This window comes from Phyllostomus discolor, chromosome 10, assembly GCF_004126475.2.
Source record: "Phyllostomus discolor isolate MPI-MPIP mPhyDis1 chromosome 10, mPhyDis1.pri.v3, whole genome shotgun sequence".
In the NCBI taxonomy this organism is placed as follows: domain Eukaryota; kingdom Metazoa; phylum Chordata; class Mammalia; order Chiroptera; family Phyllostomidae; genus Phyllostomus; species Phyllostomus discolor.
The window spans coordinates 17,151,073-17,173,859 of NC_040912.2; the positions used below are offsets into that span (position 1 = coordinate 17,151,073).

The 22,787-nt window shown below is 41.7% G+C and overlaps 2 protein-coding genes across 5 annotated transcripts; both read left to right on the forward strand.

The window, feature by feature from the left end:
• Positions 1-8,784: 8,784 nt before the first annotated feature.
• POLR1F (RNA polymerase I subunit F) lies at positions 8,785-18,987 on the forward strand. Of its 4 annotated transcripts, none has more exons than XM_036010541.1 (5): positions 8,828-9,132; positions 12,577-12,718; positions 16,534-16,742; positions 17,987-18,141; positions 18,319-18,987. In XM_036010541.1, exons 1-5 carry the CDS (start codon positions 8,879-8,881, stop codon positions 18,699-18,701), a joined length of 1,143 nt encoding a protein of 380 aa, XP_035866434.1. In that variant the 5' UTR covers positions 8,828-8,878; the 3' UTR covers positions 18,702-18,987. The 4 variants fall into 4 exon arrangements, with proteins under 4 accessions (XP_035866433.1, XP_035866434.1, XP_035866432.1 ...); XM_036010542.1 differs by having other exon boundaries at positions 8,829-9,132; positions 18,451-18,987; XM_036010539.1 differs by having other exon boundaries at positions 17,987-18,987.
• Positions 18,988-19,241: 254 nt separating this feature from the next.
• LOC114507288 (MAPK-interacting and spindle-stabilizing protein-like) lies at positions 19,242-21,960 on the forward strand. The gene is given in 3 exon segments (XM_028525196.2): positions 19,242-20,547; positions 20,550-20,588; positions 20,591-21,960. Coding segments are annotated over 3 exon segments (1,020 nt in total). The 5' UTR covers positions 19,242-19,979; the 3' UTR covers positions 21,004-21,960.
• Positions 21,961-22,787: the final 827 nt, after the last annotated feature.

Here is a 22,787-nt window from a genome sequence, read left to right on the forward strand (position 1 = left end):
TCTGTCCAGGAAAAGTCCAGCCATTTTAATATAACAAGAACAATTTGCATGACATTGATATAACCTGGCAGCCCAGGAGAGTGGACTGGAATGCACATGAGTGAACAATGATGACTTCACTGTACTAGTCAGTGGGGGCAGTAGACACTGTTGAGTGAGCATGTGTACTGTGTGGCTGTTGCATTCAAAATGACTGAGTGAGTAGAGCAACAAATCTGCATCAAATTTTGGGTTAAGCTTGAACATTCCTCTGCAGAAACTATCCAGATGAGTTAGAAGGCCACAGCTATGGGCAACTGGTGATTAGCAGCTTCATCATGATGATGGACCTGTTCATGCATCACGTTTTGTGTAGAGTTTTGTGGTGAAACATCAAATCACCCAGGTGACTCAGTACCCCCTACAGCCCAGATTTGGTGCCCTGCAACTTCTGGCTTTTCCCAAAACTGAAATTCACCTTTGAAAGGAAAGAGAGTTCAGACCATCAACGATATTCAGGAAATACGGCAGCTGATGGTGACTGGGAGAACTGTGTAAGGTCCCGAGATGCCTACTTTGAAGGGGACCGAGGCATCATTGTCCTGTGTACAATGTTTCTTGTATCTTATATCTTGTTCAATAAACTATCTTTCATATTAGATGGCTGGATACTTTCTGGATAGTCTTCGTATGTATTTTATATATATATACACATAAATCTCTTCTTAGATAATATTCAGAACATCTAAACTATGGCCAGGAGATATAATCCAAGCATAAAGATCAGGGTTTTTCAACAGCATTATATCCAGTTACTACGTAAGTGAGAAAAACAAGTAACAACAAAGAGAGGGATTGAGAATGCAATGGTTAACTTAGGCTTTTTGCTCTTATTATTACCCCTCTGGCACCTAATGTGATTTACAAACAATCTGTTTATTAAAACTGTGTAAATGCTGTATTTATTCACTTTGGACAAGAAGAAAGGTTGCTTCCAGACTGAAGAAGCTGAATAAACACTGTCGTGGGGATTGGCAGTTTACGTGTCCTTTGAAAATTTCTGAATTAATAGAAGGAAATTTGAAATAGTGCGATAATTGAGGCAAAGTAGTATGTAGGATAACTTTATCACATTGTGAAATACTTGTTGTAAGCCTTCCCTTATTTACTAATGAAAATGTGGCCTGAGCATTTGTTGTTAATTTCAAAGGACTGTTCATCTTATTTCAGTGAGAAGAGAATGGCAGGGGGATTTGGCTGTGCCTAAAAGCGTGGGGCATACATGTACGCTAAAACCAATGAGAACAATGCACACGTTGTAGAGAATCGTTTCCTCCCTGAAGACTGCTCTATACCCCTCGGAAATAATCATATTTTTATTTAGTTTTAATTGTTTCAATTAGCTGTCTCAATGCAAAATTGACCATAATGTTATCCCTGTTCATATAATCCAAAGGGGAATACAAAGTGAAATCCTTTGTGCAGCATGAGAAATGTGTGGAAATTAAATGATGGCATTCTACTTTTCCAAGTCCGTATAAATTGTGCATTATTTTATTTTCCTTACGTTGCAAAATTTACTGAGTTGGAACACGGAACCATATGAAAGAAAAAAACCAGCTACATTGTTGGTTATCACTGCATTTATGTCCACTATACCTGAATAAAAATCATCAATTCTGAGCCTCTGTCCTGAAAGTGAAGACTCTTCAGAGGCGCTGGTTCTCAGACCCAGCAGGTATTATAATCACCTGGAGGGCTCAGTGAGCCAGGTTGCTGGGCTCCATCCAGGTTGACTCAATAGGCCTGGGGTGGGGCCTGAGAATCTGCATTTCCAACCACTTGCCTGGAATAGGGATGCTGCTGGGGCAGGGACCTGACCTTGAGGACCACCAAGGAAGCGTAAGTGTGTGGAGGGAGTTGGGTCTTAGCTTAAGGACAGGCACCTTTGAGTCACTTCATTTCTGTGTATTTTCAGTAACAGCGTAAGTGGCAAAAATGTAAAATCTATGTTTAATAAAATCTAATATTTTCCCTTCATTTTAAGCATACATCTATAAATTCAACAGTCTAATAAAGCCAAAAGACTTCTCAGAGTCAAAAAAGGATCCCAAGTCCTCTTTCAAAAGATTATAGGTAAAAACAAGCCGTCCATAAATAATTGCTTCCATTTTTTCCATTCCTACGGTACTTTGGACTGCAGTGAAACTTTACAAATTTAAAGCTCATGTTTGCCATCTGCTGACATATTTGTGAATTACAAGGGGTCTGTATCAACCAATAGCTGGTGGATATGTTTGTGTTTAGATTTTTGGTTTTTTGTTTTTCATTTCCAAAATCTACTAGGCAAATTTTAAACAAGGATTTTCCCCAGAAGCACTGTATTTCAAATTTTATTGAACTCCCAAAACACTTTCCAAACTAAATACAGTTATTTCAAAAAACTAGTTTGTGTTCAACCTATTTTCATTCTTCCTACTGACAAATGAAATCGCGAATTTGTGTCTCAGTATACCTAGTGTATGCATACAGTAAATTTTATCAATAAAATCTTTAAGAGAATACTATTTGAATCTTTGTTTTAAGCTGAATCAAATTTATATAGAGATAGATTGCTTATAGTAGCAGGACATTGAAAAGGAGCTGAAATTAATCATGCGAATAATACCAAGCGAAACAAAACAATGAACTCATTCCCAGAGATGGGGCCAAAGCATTCTCCAGTGTTCATTCATACTCTTATCCAATTTTTTCTCTTATGTCACAGGCTCTACCATGCTATTCATTCTAGAAGGTCCGGCGCTTCTGCTCCCAAGTTCCTCTTTACAGCCTTAATTAGGCGGAATCAAGCAGATTGTAACTAAGGTGCCTGGCCAGGGACTAAAATAGGGGTACACTGTGGAGCACTTAATACTGGCCAGTCACTGTCCTTATCGTTGCACTGTCTTTGTTTCTTCTGCCCTCACAGCTTCTCCACGTCACAGTGGTACACTGCAGATTAGGAAGCTGAAGTTTGAAGACAGTGGGCTGGCTGTCCCAGGTGACGGTGCCAAGACTGACACCCAGACCACTCGATGCTAGCACCTACCAGCCATGCCGTCTTGCCTGAATTATTTCTGCAAGAATGCCAGCATTCACACGTCTGCCAAAGCCAGGGCTTTAAAACATTCTTCCCACGTCTGTTAAAATGGTCATATTTATCAGCTTGGCCAGATTCCCACTTTAACAATTTTTAGGTAGAGGCTAAATAAAATAAGCCACCCATTTTCATGACTTCCAATTTCTTCCGTAATGGTGTTGGTCATGAGTTTAGGAAAAGCGAGGATTTTTAGTGATTTAAAGCATGAATTGTGGAATAAGTTACTCCTGATTTAGATTTTTTGATTAACAGCTGTGTGTTAGTGTCTTGGGCAACTCATTCATTCACTCACTCAAGAAATATGGTTTGCGGCTGCTCACAGTACAGATAGGATTGCCACATTCGAGGGGCTGACCTTGTTTAATCTTCATTAGAATCTGGTCTCCTTGTCTGTAAACATACGTAGTAGTTATAATAGATGCATAAAGATTCTGTGTTGGTGACCTTTACACAGCCTGGCAGGTTTGTAACAAAGCTTAACTAGGATGAAGATGGTGGTGGTTGTGAGGCTGCTGAAATCATCACGCATTCCACCAATTTCACAAAAGCGACCCATAATGGTGATAGAACCCTTCCGGTTGGTACTATTGTTATGCTTCACCCAGGGGGAGAAGGTGGGCACTTTAGGGACTTCTAGTGCGCACCTGATATGGGATAGAAGTAGCCCCCGATGCTCTCCTAGGCAAAAGTACAATGCATTGAGATCAGGAGCATTCTATGCGTTGGATGGTCACTGTGCAAGTTCCAGAATCTGGGCAGGAGGTTGTGCGGGTCCCTCTCTCCCTCAGAAACCTGCACAGCCACCAGGAAAGCAAACCCTGTCTAACCTGCAGGCGGATGAGCGCAGGGAAGCACCCCTGACCACAGATGCCCCCATGAGTGCATCTGAGCCCCGCCCAAATTTGTGCCTGCGGAATTATGAACCAAATTCATGGGTTTTCAAGGTCTTTGAATTTGGGGATGGTTTGCTATGCACAAAGCCAACTGATGCAATGGCATTTTCACTTGAATACCTTTGTATGAAACTCTTTTATTTAAGGCTTTATATATTGTTCAAATTTTCTAATTCCATTTCCATTTGAAAGTCTACTTTAATAATTTCAGCTTTAAACAAAAGAAAGAAAGTGGCCTACTATCACACCCAGTAAGTGCACAGCCAGGATTCAGACTCAAACAGTGTGAGTTAAGCACTCAAGCTCATCTCCTCACACTATGTTACATGGTCTAAAAATAGACGATTTTTACAACCACCCAAATCTGCAACAATAGAGATCCTTTCCCTTTTTAAGTTTCTGATATTTTTTAACATAAAACAATGCCGACTCACTACAATAACATGAAAATTCGGACAAGTAATACAAGCTATCGACCCACCCTTGGGATACTTATATTAATACATGGTATTTATGCATCCAGATTCTTTTTATAGGAAAAACACGCATTTGATTGGAACATGCAGCACAAACTACTTTGTAATTTGTTTCAGCAAACTACTCATTATTGCACATTTCATTGTTCCAGAGATTCTTCGATTGTGAGGAATAGAAAGATGCTGACACCATGCGGTGTTTGTGTGCGTATTGGAGAGGGAGCTGGTTTAAAACATGCAGCCTGTTGTGGGGACACTTGTCCCTGGGGCCGGTGGACATGCACTCAGAGTCATTTCCAACCTTCTCTCTTCCTCTTGCAGAAAGGAGATTGATTTTCAAGCCTTTGGCTTGACAGCCTTTTCTTGAGACAGTGACCACCAATGCCCGACTTTCTGTGACACTTTGAACAAATTTTAGAGGGAAAAAAAGGGGGTGCAGTCCAACCATGGGTTCTTGATCAAATAGACTTTGAGTATTATGTGAAATGGGAGGTGGGTAGGACAGATTTCACAGTACTTCTGTTCTTCACAGGGTGATAGGCAGAAACAGTTAATTTGGTAACATTTATAATGGTGAATAATTTCCATGCAGGCTGAATCACATTTTCACTCTTCGAAATCATGCAGAATGTTGGATAGTGGCTAACAATCAGGCCAGAATTTTAAAAACTAAAACACAATTTTCAATGTCAAACAAGGAAGTCTCTAAATTGCTTATGAACACAGAAATGGTTACAAAACTACTCCATGTTTAAAATTGGAGGAAAATCATTACTGGGGTAATTGATTTCAGGTTAAGTTTTGTTTTGACTGAAATATCCTGATGTCCAGCTTGTGTTTTGTTGTTGGTGGTGGTGGTTTTTGTTTGCATGCACGGTTTGTTTTGTTGGATTGCTTTTGGACAAATTATTCTCATTCAAATAACTTGCAGATAATCTAGAGGCATCTTGCATGCACGAAGAGGTTTAGATTTATTTGATTTGAGGTGCCATCAAGGCATCAGGAGATTTTAAAGCTCCTCAGATTTTAAGTTCCGACAGGGCTGTTGCAGGACTTTGCAACAAAACCCAGGGAAAGGCTGGTACATTTCCCATCTGTAGACTTCACAGGTTTATCACCGTGCATTGGAAACAGTTTCATACCATTATCATATGCTGAGTTTGTGCAAGTCAGAGAATACTAAAGAAAATGGTTTTTATTCATTTTATTTGAACCTCTTACCATCTCTACAGTAACCAGGGCAAGTATCATTGAGGCCACATAGTAAGAAACTAGAAAACTTCCTTGGCAAGTGTGGAACCAGGAAACTGAGACTGGAAGCCACCTCACACTGGCCCCGCCCACAACCCTGGTTCAGCTGCCTCTTTCTCCCTAGCCCACCACTCCCCCGAAGCATTAAGCCCTCATGACAATAAGGCTTTGATCAGCATCAGATGATTTTAGACACAAAGCCTTGGGTCTGTTGACCACAGAGACAGAGATAACATCCAGGCCTCAATGGAGTCTCAGCTCCAGGCCCAGGAAAGCAGCAAAACCAGACGAACTGATGCTGTCACTGGCATCAGGACCAGCTGCACTGATTGAATCCCCTTTCCCTGACCAGGGAAATCACTAGAGACCAGGACCCTGCAAGGACACACCTAGAAAGCTGATGACTATACTATTGAGATCCTCCCCTGAGAGCTCCCCTAAAATTCCTACCTTTAGAAAACAGACAAAAATTCTTCAGGCAAAGGACCCAGTGTGAGCCCTCTCTCTCTCTAGAGCACGCCAGTGCCTTCCCCTGACCCCTTCTCTCCTAGGTGATGTATCTTTGCTTTTTTTCTCCAACTCAGAACTTGTCTCAGCTGAGTCCACACAGCCCAGCCTTTTTCTGCCTCTGTGACCTTTTTTCCTAAAGAGCCAAGATCTCCAAACCTAGGCTCAACTTTTCCTCACATTTCCAAAGGGCCAAGGCAGCTCCGCCTAGGCTCACTCCTGTTGCTGTGATCTTGCCTCTTCTACCTTAAGTCCTTCCTTTGTTTCACTGTCCCCAGCTCTAACCAACATACTCTCCAAATCACCTGGACCTGTATTGTGAAATCTTTCCTGCAAGAAGTCAAGCACCAAGAGACCACATAGCTGCTGATATCATTGTCCCTATTTTATAAGTGTGAAAAGGGGGTTAGAGAGATTAGAGGCTTTTTACAGCAGCTATGGGAAGTGGCAAGCATGCTAATTAGTTGCTACACAATTCTCTTGGTACTTATATAGTGTAATCTACGTTATATGTGTGTTTAGTTTAGTTTCTATTTCCTCACCTAGACTATGAACTCTTTATCACCTACTTCTTTCATTCATTTATTCATTTAGGATGCATTGGGGTTTTTTGTTTGTTTTGTTTTAGTTGTACAAGGTGTTGTGAGGTGAAAGATACACATATGGTCCCTGCCTTAGTGAGCTTGGAGTCTTGTGAAAGAACTAACAAACGGGCAATCAACACAAAACAAGTACATACTTGATGGTGGTAATTTACAAGGAGCTACCCAGTTCTTAGTGGGACAAGAGGATGGGGTGGTAGTGAACGCTACAGAGAAAAAGAATATAAAATACCAGGTCTGTCCAGAAGGTATCCAGCCATGTAATATGAAAAATAGAGACATTTATTGAAGAAGATACAAAATAAAAGAAACACTGTACATAGGACAATGATGCCCTAGTCCCTTCAAAGTTATAACCTTCTTTGGGAAATATGGTTCATTGGTAGCAGTTTGAATCAAGGCATTAGCAACTGCAGCACCGTGGTCCTTCTGCTCTGGTAGCAGAAGCCACTGAATGAATTTTGCTATGACATGTTTCATGCCAAGATCCTGCATCACAATCTTGGACACAGTAGTTTTGGAATCACCTTCTAGGAATTGCACTGTCAGTCACCAGTCTTTGTTGATTGTAGTTCGTACACATTCAACATTCTCAGGTGTTCTGCTTGTTGCAGGCCTTCCAGAATGTGGATGGCTTTCCACAGATTGTCAACTGTCTTTGAAGCATTTGTGCCACCCTTTTGTTTGCGCTGCACTCATTGCATTGACCCCGAATGGCTTCAGCATCATCCAAATAGTTTCTGCGGAGGAATGTTCAAGCTTAATGCAAAATTGGATGCAGACTCGTTGCTCTACTCACTCAGTCATTGTGATTGTGATGGCCACATAGCACATATGCTCACTCAGTGGTGTCTTCTGCAACACCCCCGACACACTAACTAGTACAGTGAAGCTGACATTGTTCACACATGCGCATTCCAGTCCACTCTCCTTAGCTGCCAGGTTACATCCATGTTGCACAAATTGTTCTCATTATATTAACAATGGCTGGCTTTTTCTGGACAGACCTTGTATAAGCTAAAATTTGATGCAGGAGTAGTACTTTTCCTGTATGCAAGAAGCTACCATATTCTCAGGCAGAAGGAAGAGAGGAAGACTGGGGAGAGAGAAAGAAGGGCCTGAAAGTGGGGCAGGAGCACAGGCGGTGGCGAGCAGATAAAGCGTGATAAACAAAACTGCTGGGGATGGGTCCTATGACGGCCCTGTAACTAGGAGCCAGGTAATGCAAACTTAAGGAGCTTGTATGATTCTGAAGGGAATAGGGCATCTATGTGGGGCTCTAAACAGAGAGAGTCATGATCATATCTGTGTTTCAGAGAAAATCTGGCTCCTCCAAAGTGCCCTTGGATCGTAGCCTCAGCTTCCACACACAGCTCTGTAGTTTGGGAAGCAAGGACTGAGATAAGTGTCTGACGAGAGTAATGTTTTGGCTCCATCCCCAAAGGCCTCGTGGCGGGTTTGATGTTGCCGAAGCCACAAGCCTCAAGGGATGACAGCCAGACTGAGCCACCTGGAAAACCAGTAGTACACTCTCCTGAATTAGCAATTACAGAATGAGGAGAGAACACAGACTGGAGAGAGATACGGGATGTTTTCATATTGTTGCAGTTGAAGCCTATGGGCTGCTTCTTAGGCTGGGGTTCCTGGCAGAAAATATATACCATAAGCTTGTAAAATCTATCAAATCACCTTACTACTGGAAATGACCAAAGTGTGAACTCCTATTAAATCTACATACTAAATCCAAGGGGAACGTTAGCGTAAACACAGGGTTGCTAGCTAGCCCTTTACAGAGAAGCGGCGTTTGTCGGCCTTGGAGCATGCTCAATACGGAGTCTCTGCGCTTGGCTCCCGGAGTTGTCCGAGTGAGAAAAAGAGGTTGCCCCCTGCTGGTCAGAACTGCGTGATGCAGCACAAGGAGGGAAATGTACAAGGGGCGTGGCAGACGGTGGATGACGAGCAAACCTGCGTCTGGAAATAGGGGTTACGGTTGCGTCACTGGTGCGCGCCGTGGGAAACCTGACCAGCCGCATGGCTGCAGGTTGTTCCGAGTCTCCGCGGCCGAAAACGGCCTCCGAGGGGCCGGTGGTGGGGCCCGCCGGCGTCCTGCCTTGTCTGGAGCTGCCGACCTACGCTGCCGCGTGTGCACTGCTGAACAGCCGCTACTCCTGCCTCGTGGCGGGGCCGCACCGAAGGCACATTGCGCTGTCGCCGCGCTACCTTCACCGGAAACGCACCGGTATCCGAGAACAGCTCGATGCGGAGCTCCTGCGTTATTCCGAAAGGTATCAGTTTCTTAGCCTTTTCCTTTTCGGTGCACACAACGCCGTAAGGGAGCCTGCCTCCCCTTCATTTGGGCACGAGAGGCGTCGGCGGGTGCAAGTTCTGACGGCGCCAGAGAAAGGGGGCGTGTGGGGGAAGTCCCACCGGCCACTTCGAGCTCTGCCCCCAGGCGTCCTGGAGTCAGGCAAGGCGAGTACAGCCCTGGTCAAGATCTATGCAGAGCCCCATTCCTAGGCAAGAAGGAGAACGTAAAGGTGACGAGACTTGTGGCGGCGGGAGAGTTTGGAGAAGCTCACTCCAGAAGCTGGGTGTAGGGGTAAGAATAGAGCAGGGGTCTGAAGACCGGTGAGGCCCAGTTCTGTATGTTTTTTCGTTGGACAATGAAAGTTTGGAGTGCAGTACTCGAGTTGATGCTCTCACATTCTATAGAAAATGAAGCTTTGGCGCAATTTTTAAATATATCTTTTGTTTTTAGAGAGGGTAAGGGAGGGAGAGAAGGAAACATCAGTGTGTGGTTGCCTCAGGAGCGAGGCCTGCTGGTGCTCCCAGGCATGTGCCCTGACTGGGAATTGAACCGAAGACCCTTTGGTTCATAGGCTTGTGCTTAATCCACTGAGCCGCAGGAACCAGAGCCCTTGGTGCAATTTTTATTTGTAAACCGTGAAGGGCGGTATTGTTGTCAAGTCCCTAGTACTTTTCCCCTCTCTTGGACCTGATCAGGGATGAGAGAAATACTATTAATTTTGTTATGTTTTGTTTTTAGTCCAACTGGCCGGCCTGTTGTTCTTGAGAGTTAAAAAACAAAACAAAACAAAAACCTGATGCATTTAAATTAAAATCTGGAGTAATGTCAAAGTTCTTAGAGTTGGAAGGGTGGAGTCTCAGGCGAGGGGGCAGACAGATTATCTTAATCCTCCTCTGGACTGCTTTGACTCAAAGGCAAGGGTTCTACAACTAGGGTGAGTGGATTCTCTGAGGATTCCTTGTTACCCTTCAGGAATTTTATGAGCTCCTGGAAATTGCAGGAATTCCTTACATCAATTTCCTTGAGCAAAGTATCCAAACCTTTCAAGGAATTTTGAACCCCAAAGAGGTTAAGAACCCACCAGAATATACTGCATTCTGCAAGCACCAATCCACACTTGGTGTCTCTTTTGTATACTAGGGACTTGGCGTATAAAAACAAAGAAAAAACAAGGTCTGTGCCTTCAGGAACTTTCAGCTCTAGTAGAGATATGTATGTAAGCCAAATGCAACGAAGTTAAAATTTGGCAGTCATCTAAATTAATTTATAATAAGAGAAGGAGTGGTGAATTTGACCTGAGGACCTTTGAAAACAACTTCCTAGGAGAAAGATGCTTCGAGATGGTAGCATTCCAGGAAAATAGAGTGGCATAAACAAGCAGATAGTAGATGTGCAATAGAATGCTTTGACCAGAGAATTGTATTAAGTAAGTGGAGTAAGGTTGCTGTCCTGGGAAAAACGATGAATAGTACAGTTGGAGAGGAGGGCATTGGGTCAAAGACAGGGTGGGGTGGGGGTGGCGGACAGCCCGGAGAGGATGGCCAGGAAAGGATGGGAGGAAAGAAGAGCAATCCTCTTCTTTCCTCCCTTTGTCAGCCTTTTTCCTTAAAAAAGGGTTAACACAATACCCTCCAACTCTGAAACTGGGCACACTCTTGAGAGAGTAGTACATATCCCTGATCTTTGGGACCTAATCAGATTTGCAGTTTCAGAAACTAAACTGCAAGTCTTGTTATGATTTGGTGGCATTAGATGGTGGTTTAAGGAGGGTGAGACAGTAGACAAGAGACCAGTTGAGAGATGATGGCTGTACAAGGTGGTCATGCAATCTGGAAACACAAGCAGCTGTTTGATGTATTTTTGTAACTGTCTATAATCAATCAATGCCTCCACTTGACAGGCTGAGGCAAAGTCACTCAGAGTGTCTCCAATAGGAGTTGTTTCACCAGAGAGACTTGAATGAGAATTTCTTTAGATGGATTGGACAGTGTGGCCAATTCAGATTATGGAACAGGTTGCATCCTGGACCAAACCTTCCCCTCATCCCCCCTCCCCCCACCTCCACACACCTCGTGGGTGTGCTAAAGACTCCTGTTTATTCAGTGCAAGTCAGGCACCTCACACTGAACTGTGCACTACTAACAAAATATTGGGACAAAATATTGAACCCAGCAGGAATTGTAATACGTATCAATCAACAATATATTATGTGTAGTTTGTTTCCAGACTAGGGAACCAAGAGGACTTTCTTGCTTCTCTTTGTTTAAGAAATGAGGAAAAGAGAGCAGTTGAGATACACGTTATCCAAGTCATCTCAGCTGCATCCCGTTTGACAGACTTTCTACCCTTTTTGTACCAGTAACAGAATTTCTTTGAAGACGTCCCATGTCAATTTTTAAAAGTCTGCTTAGAGAAAGTAGTTTTCTAAAATCACATTGTAACTTCTGACTGCTATATCTTTGAGATGCTATTAATAAAAAAGAAAATCTTATTCCTTTTGTATACGACAGCTCTTGAGTTACTTGAAGGTGGCAAATACGGCCCCTTCCACTGGTTCTATAGAAGCCTCGGATGTGTGCTCTAAGCATCCCTTAAACTTGATTTAGTTGTTTGATAAAGATCCTAAGTGAGGCTACCACCCTGACCTGAAACTAACTTAGGATGGTGTCAGAAAAATGTAGAAAAGGAGAAAAGGTAGACATGGTTAAGGTGTCTGTCATTGTACATCTGATGACTTTTAGTAAGCTTCATGCTGTGAGTTGCTTTCCCAGAGGTTTGACGGGCTCACACAAGTCCTTTTGGGCTTAGGCTCTATGGTCATGTTTCCCAGCCAAGAGTGCTGAACCCCACAGCACCCAAAACCTCCCTCTGATAATAGTTTGCAGTACTGAATGAAATGAAAACACTCTTTACTGTGCTGAAGTGAAACTTAACAGATAATATCACCTACCTACACAATTGCAAATAAATATATATAGGTATATGTGTGTGTGTGTGTGGTGTGTATATATTCAGTTAATTCTGTGTAACACCAAAATTGCTTTTATTGAGTCATTCTTACAAAAATAAAAACGACCTTTTTTTTTGTGCCAAGTCCTATTTTTTTCCCTCATTCTGGCATCACTGAAATCCAAATGAGTAGAAAGTAAAATCTAAATAGGGAAGAAAGGTAGACTCTGTGCATATTTGGACATTTCTGGGTACCTATCTTAAAGAGTTATTTTTAACTTAGCCATTATATTTGAACACTTGGCAAAGGTTATCACAGACTAAGCATATACTATACAGTTTCTTGGGCTTGGGTGGCTATACTTATAAGGGAGATATATTTTTGGACTCAGAATATCTATTTAGTGGGTATGACAATGCCTAAAAGAGGATAAAACCTGCCATTTTTACTTCTTTTTTTTTTTTTAAACAGCCTTTCAGGTGTCCCCATTGCATATGATAACATCAAAGTAGTGGGTGAACTGGGAGACATTTATGATGATCAAGGATACATTCATCTTAATATTGAAGCGGATTTTGTTATTTTCTGCCCTGAACCAGGGCAGAAACTTCTGGTATGTATATCTGTTTTCTAGCTTTCTTCGTATAGTTAAATAATCATGTAATTTGGAAACTTGAAACTATATAAGCAGCCTTGGGACTGCTTTTGTGGGTAACTAAAAATTACTTTAAAAGATAAAGGAAAAATTAATTTTCATCTGTTCAGCTTAGATACATTTTTAAAACTTCATCCTAAACTCACATGCATGTATAGAGTATGTGTCCACCCAATTTATTCTTCTCTCTGTATAGCAGCAGAATGACCTTAAGGTATAAAATAAGATCATTTTTTATTATCATTTTAAAATTTCCCAGTTATACATAAATACAGATGTTTGTTTGTTTGTTTGTTTGCTTTTCAAACGAAAGGATTTGTCCTAGCTGGTGTGGCTTAGTGGATTGAGTGTCGGCCTGTAAACCTAAAGGTCACCAGTTCAGTTCCCACTCAGGACAAATTCCTGGGTTGTGGGCCAGGTCCCCAGTTGGGGGTGTGTAAGAGGCAACCAGTCAGTGTTTCTCTCCCTCTCTTTCTCTGTCCTCCCTCTGTCTAAAAAATAAATAAAATAAAATACTTTTTTAAAAAGTAAAAATAAAAGATTCAAACCATGTAGTAGTATGTAATGCAGGAGTTGCAAATTAAAATGATCATGGGACCAGGCAGACAATGAAAATGAATCAAGGGTGAGGGAGCAGTTAGGGTACCTGAACTCTGCCATGAGGGAACTAGTTTTCCAAGAGAAGCTGGAAATGCAGAAATTGAAGTGAAATCTACTGAAATATATTCCTTTATCCTTTTCACTTGCCCTTGTCTTCCATCAGCAATTGTGTGTGTATATGTTTGTATATGCATATCTATTCGCATATGTATATAGGTATATAGATATAATTTTTTCTTACCTAAAAAATGTTTATAGGAATTGCTTAATCTAATGATGATAACTAATTCTTGATACTGTTAATAAAAATATAGGTTAGATTTTATTATGACAAAATCTACATGGAATTTCTAATTTAAAATATTTTTTTCACTATCAGTTAAACAGGAAGAAGTGGTATATTTGGACTGCCAAACTGGAATCCGACAACCAGCCTTGATACCATTAGAGTTGGCAGTAGATTTGTACTTAAAAATTCCTAAATTTAACTGTCATCTGCTTTATATAAGTTATCACAAATGTAAACATGTCCACAGAGATAACATGCTAATGTAAAGTATAAAATGAAAAGTAAAATTGTCCCTTGGACTTGGTTTCCTACAGCAAAATCCAGTCCTTAAATACATTTGACCAGCTTTCTCCCAATTTTTATTTTTTATTTTTGTTTTTTAAATTTATAGGTTTTTTAAAAGATTTTAGGCCTCTTTTGCTCAATGTGTCGTCCGTGCTGTTGCTTGTATTGCAGTTTGTTCCTTTCTGACTGCCCGTGGCACTCAGTTATATGACTGTATCACAGTTCGGTTATCCATTTTCACTGATGGGCACTGGGTGGTTTTCAGTCTGGAGCTGTGAGTATAAAGCTGTTGTGAACGCACATTTTCACTTCTCCTAGGTTGAAAACTACGAGCAGTGTTGCTAGGTCGCAGGGTACATGTGTGTTCAACTTCCGTTAGGCTGACTTGCCATTCAGCACTTCCCGTTGCTCTGCGTCTTGGCCATCAGTTGGTGCCGTTAGTCTTTTAATTTTACTGGTGGGCGGATAGTAGCTTCTCACAATGGTTTTAATTAGCATTTCCAGAAGCTTTTAATTTTGGTGAGGTCCAGTTCATCATCATATACTTTTATGGTTATTACTGTTTGGATCCTAAGAAACTTGCCTGCTCCTAGATTCTGGAGATTTTCTTCTATAAGCTTCTAGAATTTTTGTTTCACCTTTTCCATTTAGGTCTTTGGTCAAGCTTTAATTTTTTTTAACATTTTTTAAAGATTTTATTTATTTATTTTTAGAGAGGGAAGGGAGGGTGAAAGAGAGAGAGAAGGAAACATCAATGTGCAGTTGCTGGGGGTCATGGCCTGCAACCCAGGCATGTGCCCTGACTGGGAATCGAACCTGTGATGCTTTGGTTCGCAGCCCGCGCTCAATCCACTGAGCTACTCCAGCCAGGGCCAAGCTTTAATTTTTTGTATATAGTATGAGGCAGGCCCTTGAGATCCATTTTCTTGTCCATTAGCTATTCAGTCACTCCAGACCCGCATATTGAAAAGACTTTCCCCATTGAATGTATTTTAATTGGTAGACTCGCTACCAATTTATTTTTTACAGCAGTTTCAGACATGTAGAAAAATGGAACAGACACGTTTCTTCTATTATGGATAGCACATGTTAGTGAGCTATGTTAGTTATAGTTGTTGGGCCAATATTGATACGTTTTTTTTTTTTTAACATAGTCTATAGTTGACATTAGAGGTCACTCTTTGTTGTATATTCTGTGGCTTTTGACAAATTTATAATAATTTGTCTCCACCATCACAGTATTCCATGGAAAAATTGGTCACTGCCCTAAATGTGCTCTCTGTCGCCCTGTGCATCCCGGCCTCCCTCCCTCTGGGACCCTGACTGCTGCTCTCTGTGCTGTCCCCTTCGTTCTGCCCTTGTCAGGGTGCCATGCAGTCGGCCCCGTGCACTGGGTGGCTGTTTTACATTTGCTTCTTTCACTTACCAGGATGCCCTTCAGATTCTTCCATGTCTTTTCATGGCTCGATAACTCATTTTTTTTTTATTATTTCTGAATAATACTCCATTTTTTAAAGAAAGATTTTATTTATTTATTTTTAGGGAGAGGGGAAGGGAAGAGAAAGGGAGGGAGAGGAATATCAGTGTGTGGTTGCCTTTCACACACCCCCAACTGGGGACCTGGCCCTCAACCCAGACATGTGCCCTGACTGGGGTTCGAACCAGTGACACTTTGCTTTGAAGGCCGGCTCTCAATCCACTGAGCCACAGCAGCCAGGGCTCCATTTTATAGATACACCAGTTTGTCCAGAGCATGCAGAAGGTACCGTTGTGGACGCCAGTCTCCTGATAATGACGAGGGAGTTTTATTCTATATGTATAAGGAGTTGCCTGCATTAAGCAGCATTTTATACATGTTAATATTGTTTAAAATCCTGTAATTCAAAGTATATGATTTTAAAAAAATATTTTAGGTTTGTAATAGTATACTTATCTATGTTGATTCTTAGGGGAAGAATAGAAAACTAAGTTTTTTGGAAATTCTCATTTCAAGCTTTATATTATATAGCACATACTTTTATTTTAGTTTTGAAGCTTCTAGTGTTTTTGTGATTCAGTCCAAACAGCTGTGCTCAAGATTTACATGTAAAGGGTAGGCTGTCTTCTAATAGGAAAGCTCTCTAGGTTTTGAAAGTAGACTTTGGATAGAAAGACAGTGTGGATCCTAGTGATAAAAAGCACACACTTCTTGCCTTGAGCTCTGTTCAAGTGTAGGCCACGTCAAAGAGTAATTTCTGCCTCGCTGCACCGTGGTTACAGAGTGCCCTGCTCCCCACCGAGTCTTCAGGTCAGAGCTGAGTGGGTTTTGGGGGGAGGCGTAGAGGGAAGGGTCATTGTTCATCCAGCCAGGTGATTGATAAGCAATTAATTGATATGCAATTACTTATTTAATAAACTTTGAGCTTTCTAAAAACTCAACAGCGTTCTAAAGCAATGCTTTAGTATGACATGCGGTAAGTTTTAATTGAGGTAAACTTTTTTCACATCAAACTATTTTGATGTTTCCTCTCTGAAGGTCAGTTTGAAGCTTTAAAGTTTGGTTTATCTGTTAACTCTCTGGATCCTTCGTTGATGCCACACTCTTCTTTCTCATTCTCAGGGTGCAGTTAATAAGGTGTCTTCCAGCCACATCGGCTGTTTGGTGCACGGGTGCTTCAATGCCTCCATCCCTAAGCCTGAGCACATGCCGGCCGAGCAGTGGCAGGGCCTGGAGATAAATGTGGGTGATGAACTAGAGTTTGAAGTATTTCGTTTAGACTCAGATGCTGCTGGAGTGTTCTGCATTCGGGGAAAACTAAATATCACTAGGTCAGTTCCTAATCACGTTATCATTTTGATACTTAATTGTTTCTATTTAATTCTAAATTTAGAGATCATAAACCCTCTTTTGAAAAAAAAAGTGTGTGTATGTGTACATATATAAAGTTTTATTAGAGTGTTTATGCTTTCAAACCAGGAAGTCATTGTAAATAATCGTAAGCGCTATAACAATGCATTAAATATTCTAAAGTCTACATCTAGCCAACTGGTCTGCATTTTAATAACTCAATTTTACTGAATATTTTCTAGTTTGTTGTTAGTTTTTTAAATAGTAGATCCCCTGAGCTTGAAGCTACTAAAAGCTTAATCATGTCGTATAAGTTATTAACCTGAAACAAATAATTTGATTGTTATCATTAAGCCAGGTAGATCATTTAATTCCTATATTTTTCCATATTGGAATGCTTAATTACTCTGATCTTGAATCTCAAGCTTGGGGAGCCAACTTGAATGGGGGCAGGGGAACTATAGAATATTGCTGATGTTAATGTAACCAATTTTCCAGTTTCTGCTCTGGTAAGGAACAAGAGCTTAGGCTCGAGTTCTCCAGCAGCCGTGCAGTAGAACTTGCAGCGATGGCAGAGTCGTGCTGAACTTGTGCAGCCCAGTAGCGCCGCAGTCGAGCATTTGGCGTGTGGCTGGTGTGGCTGAGGGGCTGTTTTTAAAGTTACCTCGTTAGATAGTCGTCTGTGTCTGGTGCTGCTCTATAGGGCCATCGTTCTGGAAAGGAGGCTGCTTCCCTGAGTCTTGTTTCTGTTTTAGGGATGCAATTCACAATTGTGAAGTAATACGCTTCTGTGTAGGCTAAGAAGAACAGTGAACTATTATTTAAAACAAGGATTGAGATATAGTAGACAGGAAACTCCAGTATTTTGATGCATAACAGCAGTATATTCTCTCTCTCACATGTCAGTGGTTTGACTAATGAGCCTGGGTATTGTCATGTGTAGTGTTCAGTGACCAAATTTTTCTGAGCAAAACCAAAATTTAGAAGGCATGCTTTGACAGTTTTTTAAGTCCTGTCTGTGTGAAAACAGTCTGGGAGCAGTACTTGGGATACGGTAATTTTAACACTTCAGTGGGCTGAGGGTAGTGGGAAAGAATGTTTGAAATTTATGCCATGGTTATGTGTCTCATAGTGCTGTCATTCAGAAAAATCTTAGCATGCTGGAATATTCTGGATCCCTTTTTGTTGTTTATTACTCAGTAAGTTTTAACCTGTTAACTTACAGTTTACAGGCCAAGTGCTCTGCAGTTTCTGAAGAAGTAACAGAAGCTGGCCCTGAAGAAGTTTTTGAAAAACCTCTGAAGAAGAAGAAGAAAAAGAAGAAAGACCCAGAGCCAGATGAAGGAGCAGGTGGGACCACAGAGCCAGCAGACTTTGCAGGTGTCCCTGTGACGGAAGAGACAGACCCATGGGTGAATAGCAGTGTGAATGGTTTCTGGGACGGAGAGCCAAAGAAGAAGAAGAAGAAAAAGAAGAAAGACCCAGAGCCAGGTGAAGGAGCAGGTGGGACCACAGAGCCAGCAGACTTTGCAGGTGTCCCCGAGACGGAAGAGACAGACCCGCAGGTGAATAGCAGTGTGAATGGTCTGTGGGACGGAGAGCCGAGGAAGAAGAAGAAGAAAAAAAAGAAGAAAGACCCAGAGCCCAGTGAAGGAGCAGGTGGGACCACAGAGCCGGCAGACTCTGCAGGTGTCCCCATGACGGAAGAGACAGACCCGCAGGTGAATAGCAGTGTGAATGGTCTGTGGGACGGAGAGCCGGGGAAGAAGAAGAAGGAGCAGCACCAGGAAGATCAGGACCAGGACCCTGTTTTTCCAGCCAGTGACTCCAGTGGTTACCAGAGTGACCACAAAAAGAAAAAAAAGAAAAGAAAGCACAGTGAGGAGGCTGAATTTACTCCTCTTTTGGAACACTCTCCTAGAAAGAAAAGGAAACAGTGATTTTCTTTAGTGTGTTGTAAATATGATTCAGTTTCAAAAGGTTGATTTATGCACAGTGGATGAAAACATGTTTGAATGATATGAAATAGTTTTTAGAACAGGAAACTATTGAATAGGAGTTGAGTGTTTGATGCTAACATTGCAGAACCGATCATTTGGAAAATGCCAGTATTATTGAAGTGCCATTTTATTGTGTACAGAATGGAAGGTAAGAGTTCCTCTCAGTGTTGACTCTTGCATTCTTCCAGGTCTTACATTCTAAATAAAAGTATTTGTATAATCGCAATACTAGCAAAAGGACTTTATTTTGCAATGTTATATCATTAAAGAATTAATTGGAGCTTGGGTGCTCAGTTTACTGCCTTTATCATGAAATTACGGGCCATTTTGTTTCACTTTTTAAAAAATTCAAGGCATTTACCAGTTTCAGATTTTCGTTTTTCATGGCTGCTACAGTGTTTCTGTTGTTTAACTGGGAATGGCTTGCCACAGCAGCTTCTGAAGTCTCCAGCGCTCATAGGAGCCATGTCACTGCTGGCTGGCAGGGCACAATATCACTCTCCTTTTCTTCCAGATGCACGTTTGGTGGTGGCTTCTTTTTTGTCGGAGTCCATGAGGTTGGGAGAGGGGTGTTCTCTTGTGCTGATTCACTTGTGCCGCAGCCATTCTGTTCTTGTGTGTTGGGGAAGGAGGATCTGGTGAAGGCAGGATAAATCAGATCCTGATTAGTGGGGAGTTTCCCAAATACTTTTAATAGTTGGGTTAGGCTGCTGGAAATTCTTCAGAAGAGAAAACAGCTGTTCACTGCTTCCACTGAGAAAATGTCAAACGTGCATTAACTACTGGAGGACTGAGCAATGAAAGGGTTAGCCGGTTCAGGCCAATGATCCACGCGTGGCAGTGTTCACTCTTGTGATAGGTGCTGGGCTGTCTCTGTGCAACACACTCTACTCAGGTCCAGGGCTGCAATGGCACACACAGGAGATGCGGTTCCTTCCCTCGTGGCATATCATAGAGAAACTGATGCATGTACACACAGCAAAGGTAAGAGCGTACAGAAAATTAGCAATTGCGCTAAGTACTACGAAGAAAAAGAAGATTGTTCACTCACTGTTAGTTGTGTTAGTATCTTGAATGAACGCATGGTTGAATTGAACTACAAATAGCAGCCAGTGTTGTTGCCACGTATGTAGTATCAGAAACAGTACTGGTCTTACATTGTTTAATTTCTGCTAATGTATAAATTCTGCTAATAGTATATCTTGATCTAAATTTATAATGGTAGTGCGCGCTGTTGGTGCTGGTGCTGCCGCTTCCACTGCTGGTGCCGTCACCGCCACTGTCAGCCAGGCTGCTCTTGGTTCTTCAGCCCTCGGTTTCCTCAGGTCCGTCAATGCTTCTGGATCTTGCTGGAAAAATGATGAATTTTCATTGGCAGATGCGCTACCTGACCACTCCCCTGCCAGACCCTCTGCAGTGAACAATACTAAACCTGGCCAACCTCCTCAAGGCTGGCCAGGTTCCAACCCTTGGCATAACCCAGGTGCTCCACCTTCTGTGCCATCTGGACTCCTACCAAGCGCAACACCCTCCACGGTGCCTTTTGGACCAGCACCAACAGGAATGTGTCCCACTGTGCCTCCCACTGGACCACCTCCAGGACCCCCAGCAGCCTTTCCTCCTACTGGATCATCATGCCCCCCACCTCATGGTCCTTATCCAGCCCCAGCTATGCCAGGTCCTGGCCCCACAGGGCCATGTCCTACACCAAATATGCCCTTTCCAGAGCTTCTGAGACCATATGGTGCACCCGCTGATCCAGCTGCAGCTGGTCTGTTAGGGCCATGGGATCCATGTCTTCTGGACCTTGGGCACCAGGAATCGGGGGCAGTATCCTACCCCTAATTTGCCACATCCATCTCCAGGGCCGTATCCTGCACCTTCTCCTCCCCAAGCACCAGCAGCAGCACCACCTGTTCCGTGGGGCACCGTTCCACCAGGGGCCTGGGGACCACCAGCACCATATCCTGCGCCTGCAGGATCCTATTCCACACCAGGCCTCTATCCCACTCCCAATGATCCTTTCCAAGTGCCTTCGGGACCTTCTGGTGCTCCACCAGTGCCTGGTGGTCCCCATTCTTACCTTGAAGTTAATGGACGAAGAGATGGCGCTTTGCTTTTTGAAGTACATATATATGCACATGAATGCATATATAAAAATTGCTGGTTTCACTGTTACAGGGCATTCATGAACAACATTTGCATCTCAGAAGGTAATCTGCCTCTTGTGCTTGATTTATAATATATTGGATACAATCAGATAAAAATGTAAAAGTAAATCATTAAAATGTGATTTTTATTGAGTTTTTATGGAAAGTTAAAGTAAGTGTATTGAATATCTCTGATACAATTTAGAACAAATTTTAGATTTGTTTATATTGTGTAACTACACACTTAAAAATCTAAGATGTGGATTATTGGTAGAATCTGCAACTTCATTGGTAAATTACTTAAAGTATTTTTCTATAGTCACTTCTTCCCTAAATACACTTTGAAAATAAAAAGATAAAAATAAACTTATAATGGTAGAATACAGTCTTTGCCTACAAGTAGATACACAGTGCAAAGGTACAGGCCAGTGTCTTTCCATACAGTTTAGTTTCAGGTGCGTATTGGGCCCTTGAAATGTGGGTACTCCAAATTGAGATGTGGTGTCAGTATAAAATACACACCAAGTTTTGAAGATGTACAAAGAAAGAATATAAATATCTCAGTTTGTATATTGGTGAAATTATACTAGTTTTGGTATAGTGGGTTAAATAAAATGTTAAAATTGTTTTTTTTTCCAGTTTTTTAAAACTTTTTCTTTGCTAAAAGATTTAAAATTGCACATGAGGCTCACATTATCTTTCTTCTGGACAGCACTGGTTTAAAGAGAGGATGAGTGGGAAGCAGTTGAAAACAAGCTGTATCCTCAGGGTTTGTTATTGTGGTATACCCAGAAAAGGTTCATAGATGCTTCCTTACATTTTAAAAATTTGAATACATCATTGTAATCGTGTCTGGCAACATAGAAAATTAATTTTTAGTGAAGCAATTTCCCTTTCATAAGTACCAAGGAAACTTCAAATTTATGCTATTCATAGAAAAATACATTGTGGCTTATCAATGGGAGCAAATTCCCACGTGGTATATCTTTTCAGTTGGTGCTTCAGTCATTCATGTCCTATACAATTCAAAATAATTTGCTTTTTTGAAGAAAAAGCACAAAGCTTGAAACTATTTATTTATGCTTTTTCACGATGATTAGCTTTAAAAAGCAGATCTGGCATTTGCTTTGCCTAGAATACAGTGACTGTTGTTTTTATCTGATATAAAACCTCCGGTGATAGCCTCCAGGTGTTTTTCAAAACATTCGTCACATGCTGTGCTAACCTGAGTTTCATCTTTTTATCTCAGTATTCACTCATAAAACTCCTCTGGCCTAGCCCAGACTGCTTACCTTTGCTTTAATTCCCATCAGTCACCAACTTTCAAGGCACCTCATTAATCATTTGGAATAAATAGATGATTTAAATGGTTTCAGCTCTCAAAGCACTTAGAGTTTTTTCCATGAGATACAAAACAAAGTGTTAAGTCAAGGATCAGTTTGAAAGGCATGAACTAAGTGTAGAAACAGTCAAAAACTGCCACTTTTGCAGGTGGAAGCAAAGGGTAATGTAAGAGCGTTTTCACCCATGAAGCTGGATGAGCAGCATTTTCACCCATGGAGAAGGGAAGGAGATGGAGGAGGGCCCAGCAGGCGCATGAGAAATACCCAGTACAGAAAACTGTCTGAGATAGTAGCTTCTACATAAAGTGTTTCCAGACTGAAGTGGGCTAAATGTGCTTGCTTTGTAATCATAATTGTTTTATGGTTTTTTAAAACTTGTAGCACTCTGTTGTTTGAAACTGTTTACCTGTTTTGCATACTGATCACATACTGATCAAGAGAAGTATGTTTTGACCAATAAATTTTTTGAGAGCTGGGATTGCACCTTAACTGCCCTTACACTGCTGAGAAATGAAAGCATCAGCAGCTACTTT